This window comes from Mangifera indica, unplaced genomic scaffold, assembly GCF_011075055.1.
Source record: "Mangifera indica cultivar Alphonso unplaced genomic scaffold, CATAS_Mindica_2.1 Un_0044, whole genome shotgun sequence".
In the NCBI taxonomy this organism is placed as follows: Eukaryota; Viridiplantae; Streptophyta; class Magnoliopsida; order Sapindales; family Anacardiaceae; genus Mangifera; species Mangifera indica.
In genome coordinates, this window is record NW_025401136.1 from 83,239 (window position 1) to 89,450 (window position 6,212).

Sequence of the window (6,212 nt, forward strand, 5' to 3'; positions counted from 1 at the left end):
CATTAATCTTATGACTATAACTAGCGAAATTCTGAATTGCATTGACCCATAATCTAAAAGAGGGATTTATTCACAAAGCATGCATGCAAAGAAATTAAAGTGGGAAACTTTGGTTTACGTAGAGTTAAACATTGATTGATATTAGGGGGCGTTTGGTTGAGAGATTTTAAGATTACCTTGGTAATCTATCTTTTATTCCCTTGTTTGGTTTGTCAGTAATAAAATATTACAGTAATCTTCTATTATCAATACTGACGCACGTGGCAGGTAATATAGGTGGTAATCTGATTACCACATTTACCTTAGGTATTTAAAGATTACTGAGGTAATCTTGAGTTTATTATAATTATATTATTATTTATTAATTTTTTTAGATAAAAATAAATTTATTTTTAATTAATATGATAAATAATATAAAATATATATATAAATAATTATATTTAAGGGTATTTAAGTAAAATAATTTACTAGTAATCTTTTATTACCTTTAACCAAACATAATAATTATTTATACTTATCAAATTTTATCAAACATAGTAATCATTTATACCCAGTAATCTTTTAAGTAATCTATCTTCAAGATAATTTTTCTATTTTGGTAATAAAATATTACTCAAACCAAACGCCCCTTAATGGATATTAATTTATTAGACTTATGGCTCCCAATCATTGAGCCAACCCAACCAAGCCTTAATAATCTTGGAATTAATTGTACGAAGATGCATGGTTGGATGAGTAGCAAAAACCTAACTCATTCATGTTGAGATTTAATGATTTATTAGCTTGCCCATAAACAAAGGAATGATGGAATCATCAATAGACAGTAGGGCTCTTGTGGACGATATAATTAAGTAGAGTCAATTTTTTTTTTTCTTTTTTATACATAAAATCTTGTAAATGTCACGGGTTCAAGAAAATTTAGTACCATTTTTCCATGAATAAGACAAAACTCTCTCTTGCTCCTTGTCTGTCATGATGGAGAACAACTCTAAAATAGCTGCAAAATCAAATATATTAATTTTTTAAATATAAAATTAATGAAAATAGTTTTTTTAAAATAAAAAATCTCATTCAAATCATACTATTTTTTTATAATCAAATTTACCCCATTGAGATAAATGGACAATCATTTTATTAAGTAAATAAAAAATTTAATCTTAAAACATTAAAAAAAACAAATATTTATATTTATATTTTTTTATATATGAAATTTACTTTTTAATTATTAAAATAATCCCTTTGAAATTGAAAACATAGATGTTGCTTTGCTTGTTATCGTGAATCCTTGTGTATTGCAGTCTGCAAGAAATAGCTTGCTTCAATGGATTTGCTCGAGTTGAGTGGACGAGAAGCAAACAGGACCCAAGGCAAATTTTTTGATAGTATTTTAAAGGGTAAATTAAAAAAAAAAAATTTTAAAGGGGTCATTCAGCGTAACAAAAATTAATGGGAGTTAAAAAATAATTGGAAGAACAGCGTACGACTACGGCTTATTAATCCGCAGACAAAACAGCATCATTTATTTGACTTTTTCGATCCGTGTAAACTAATTTAAACAAAGTCTAAGGAGTCAAGCTTTTTTCTCACTCGCTGCACTCACTCGTGTAATACACGCTCCCCGGAAATATCCACAACGGGGGTTTAAATAAGGTTGGATGAGCCTATACTGAAGAGTCGTGGCTCAAGCTTGAGCCACAATTTTAAATTTTGATTGAGTTCGAGCCACAAAAGTTGAGCTCAAGCAGCGCTCCACAATTTTTCTAAAATAAAAAATATTTTTAAAAATTATGGTTTTTAATAAAAAATATTTATCTAAAAATAAATAAATATATATATATATATATAACATTACTCCCATAAAAAAAAATTATGTTGTTGTGAGCGGTGGAGTAAGTGACAACTAATAATACATACATACTTACAAACAAGTTTATAATTAGGTAATTACATGGATTAAGATGGATATTAATTAAATTTAAAAATTAATTTTATTAATCAAAAAATATATATAATTTTATCATGTAAAAATTCAAAAATAATACACCAGAAAAGTAATTAAATGTGATGGATAAAAGGTCGTATTGATAAATAAGTGAGTCTAGGGAATGTGTAAGAGGTAGTTTTGGTGGGGTCAGACTTGATGTGTGTGCCAATACATTTTTCAGCCCGCCAACGGAACACCGAAAGCAGTAAGATTTTTCAAAACCCCAAAATCTGAATTTTTATTTATTTATTAAAATAATTATATAAACTAATTAAAGTGCAAGCGTGAAACTCACTCTGATCAAAACTCAATCGTTTCTCGTCTCTTATTTCAAAGCCCCTTTCTTTCTCTTTTTATTTACCTATTCCCTCTGCTCTGCACATTTCACACAAACTTAGAAAAAGAAGAGAAAAGAGAAAAGAGAGCGAGAGTGAGATGGGGGGCGGATTGAGCTCTTCTTCTTTTGTATAATGAACTTTCAACCTAAAAAAACACCACTTCTTCTCGGAAGAAGATGGCAATTCTTCATCCCCAACAACACCATGTTTATGATAATGACAACGACTATAACCCTTCTTCGTTTTTGCTAGATGAACTCTACTGTGAAGAGGAAGAGATAGATGATGTTGTGCAAGAAGAGTGTGGTGAGAGTGAGAGTAATGCTATAGTTACTCATTGTAATGGTGAAAATCCTTCTTTGTTTCCACTTCTCTTGTTTGAGCATGACTTTTTTTGGGAGGATGATGAGCTTCTCTCTCTCTTCTCGAAAGAACAACAACAACAGACACTTTTCAATGTGAGTCTTGTGGAGACGGATTCTCGTCTTTCTGTAGCTCGTAATGAGGCTGTGGAGTGGCTGCTCAAGGTCAATGCCCATTATGGATTTGCCACTCTCACTGCAATTCTGGCCATTAACTATCTTGATAGGTTCCTATGTGGATTTGATTTCCAAAGAGATAAAGCATGGATGATCCAGCTTTTGGCTGTTACTTGTCTCTCTTTGGCTGCCAAAGTTGAAGAAACTCAAGTGCCTCTTCTCCTAGACCTCCAAGTATGTAAAGTCGACAACTTTAACATATATAACCATTGATGTTATTGTTATGCATTTATATTAAATCGATCTGGGTTTGTTTTCGTTTGTAGGTTGAGGCAGCTAGGTATGTTTTCGAGGCCAAAGCCATTCAGAGAATGGAGCTTCTGGTGCTCTCTGCACTCAAATGGAAGATGCATCTTGTCACCCCACTTTCATTTCTTGATCATATCATCAGGAGGCTTAAACTGAAGAATAATCTCCACTGGGAGTTTCACAAGAGATGTGAGCGTCTCCTCCTCATTGTGGTCTCCGGTAAGAATTCAAGTTCCTATTTTGACCACAATAACTTAGATCTTTCGATGAGAACAAAAACTACAGCAAGAAAATTACGGTTTTGTTTCGATTCATGAAGTAAAAGTAACGTTTTTTGTTTGTTTGTTTTTGTTAGAATCAAGATTTGTCAGTTATCTCCCGTCTGTATTGGCAACTACGACAATGATGCACGTTATTGACCAAGTCGAGCCTTTGAATGCCATTGACTACAAAAACCAGCTTCTGGGTGTTCTCAAAATAAGCAAGGTAATAGATCTAAACAGCCATCATTACAATCTGTTGTTTGTTGGGTACATTATTTATCGTATTATCATTGGTCTAATACAATTATTAACACATAATGTGAGCTTTAATGATATTTAATACTCAACTACATTGTAACAGGACATAGTAAATGAGTGCTACAGGCTTATTCTGGAGCTGTCCAACACCAAAAGCAACGCCTATCAGAATCAACGCAAGCGCAAGTGTGAGGCATTCCCTTGCAGCCCCAGCGGTGTGATTGAATCTGAGTTCAGTTGTGGGGAAAGCTCAAACGAGTCTTGGACAGTGAACAAGCCACAGGTCTTTTCATCGCCAGATCAAAATAGGGTGTTTAAGAAGAGCAGGGCCCAAGAGCAACAGATGCCTTCGCCAGTGCCATCTCTGAATAGGGTTTTTGTGGACATTGTTGGCAGTCGTCCCAATTAAAAAATCTTTCTCTGTCTCTCTTCGTTTATAAATATTATATGAAAAAAACCAAAACATTTTTGTTTTATGTATAATAAATTAAGATCAAGATCAAACATGTCTTCTGTTGGCTTCTCACTAGTCTAAACTCTGAGAGGAAGAATGTGATAAATTGAAATAATTAAGTTAAGTGTAATCGTAATCAAAATTGATTAATGTGGAAAATAGTTAGATGGGGCTTGTCTGTTTGTTTGCATGTGAAGAGAAGAAAATGTTGTCGGCCAGTGGAGTGCAGTGGGGATTATGGGGTTTGGTTATAAGAGACTTTTTGGGTTTGACCTGGTAGCGAGGGCCATCCCAGCCACGCCAAGTTCCCTTTGTTGAGGTGACTAATGCTTGCTCTCAATAACCTAATCTCAACTAAAAAACATCATCCATTGCTCTTAGATTTCCTACACTTTTTGGAATGACTCTTGTGGGGACTTTCCCACCTCTCAAAATTTTCACTCGCACTCCCTCTCTCTTATAGAGCGCGGACAATATAAGCTCAATGCTCATATCAAACATATGAAATTCCAAATCTAATTGCCGGTAAATTAAGTCAATAGTTTAATTTTAAAATATTCTTAGAAGACTAACCCAAGCTTTCAAGTTTGACATTAGACTCCTTTATCACTCAATCTACAGTAGGAGACAATCCCACTTACCTAATTTGCTTGGATTTCAAGTTAAGTTTATTTCACAAGTCTGCTATTTAAATGAGTGAGGCCAATGAACTAGTAAACACTACACTCAAGACTGTTTACTAAAGAAGATTTGAAAGCTTGTGCATTGAATTTGAAGAGTTCTCTCGTCAAGAAGTTTGAAAACAAGGGGATTTTAGTTGAAGTTGGGTTTATTTTTGTATGTAATACTGATGTTTAAATCATGCTGACAAGTCAACTGAAAATTGAATGCGTTATGTTGGAGGAAGCTTCTGGTAGTCTTGTTGGACTATTAAATGTGTTGCTGTCAATAACCTAACTATTTTGTATTCAATGATGATACAAATCGACCAATTACCAATAATAGAATACTTACTGTTATAAAATATTTATCTGAATTTTTTTTATTTAGTTTATAAAATAATTTTTTATTATTAATTATGATATAACAGATTATATAAGAAATAATTTTATTATTAATTTTAATTTAGGTATTAAAAGATCATTATCCTTATTTATTAAATTTTTAAGACAAAAATACATTTATTTATATTTTGGGCATAAATTAAAGAAGAAGAAAATAAAATCTAATTAATTATAATAAAAATTACAGTGTGGTGATACTTGTGCAGTAAAATTTATTATTAGTAGTAGTAGTAGTAGTAGTAAAGGTTCCCTCTCACTTTTTTCACGTGTTGGATATTTATATTAAAATTTTCTTTTCTTTTCTTTCAATCTTGACAGTGCATGCCTGTGCTGTGCCACCTTTATTGGAGCAAAAATATTTCATTATCAATCTCATAGAGTTTTAGGGATTTTGACACTCATTTTCTCATAAATCTAATTTAAAAACTGACAAATTTATATCTAAATTTATTTATTGTAGAGTTTTTTTTTTTTCCACAAGGTACAAAAAATCACCTTAATTAGTCACAATAATTGATTGGGGTTGATTAACAAAATTAAATTAATAGAGAGATTAGGTAGTGGACTCAACAGAAATTGTTGACATTCTCTAGCAACCTACAATGCATATCCACTAAATGAAGCCTTTTACAAGAAATGACAAAGTAGGAAAGTAAGAATGAAGGAAATAAAATATTTTTATAACAATAATGTTAGAGAGAGAGAGAGAGAGAGAGAGGGGGGGCTTTAAGTGTAGGGTACAGCCTCAAGCACATCAACTCAACCTATAAAAGGTAAACAGGTAAAAGCTGAAATTGAAATTGGGAGACAAAACCTTTAGTTTGTGTCTGGATCCAGTAATTAATTTCACTATTATTATATCAAATAAATAAAAGGTTTTTTTTTAATATACGAAACTTTTCTATTACTATTTGAACTACCTTAAAGCAGTCTTGTTAAAATTGTTTCTAAGGTTAGTGGATTATTTTGTGGGGTTTATACTGTGCAATGAGAAAAATCATAAGCATGCTAGGTAGCTATAAAGAAAGAAAGAAAGAATGAGAGACTGAAGCGGAAAGGAACT

At 32.1% G+C, this 6,212-nt stretch overlaps 1 protein-coding gene across 1 annotated transcript; it reads left to right on the top strand.

Moving 5' to 3' along the window:
• The first annotated feature begins 2,296 nt into the window (after window positions 1-2,296).
• LOC123206638 (cyclin-D3-1-like) lies at window positions 2,297-4,135 on the top strand. The gene is made up of 4 exons (XM_044623830.1): window positions 2,297-3,035; window positions 3,128-3,329; window positions 3,466-3,596; window positions 3,735-4,135. The coding sequence occupies exons 1-4, from the start codon at window positions 2,499-2,501 to the stop codon at window positions 4,038-4,040; spliced, it is 1,176 nt and encodes a 391-aa protein (XP_044479765.1). The 5' UTR covers window positions 2,297-2,498; the 3' UTR covers window positions 4,041-4,135.
• Window positions 4,136-6,212: the final 2,077 nt, after the last annotated feature.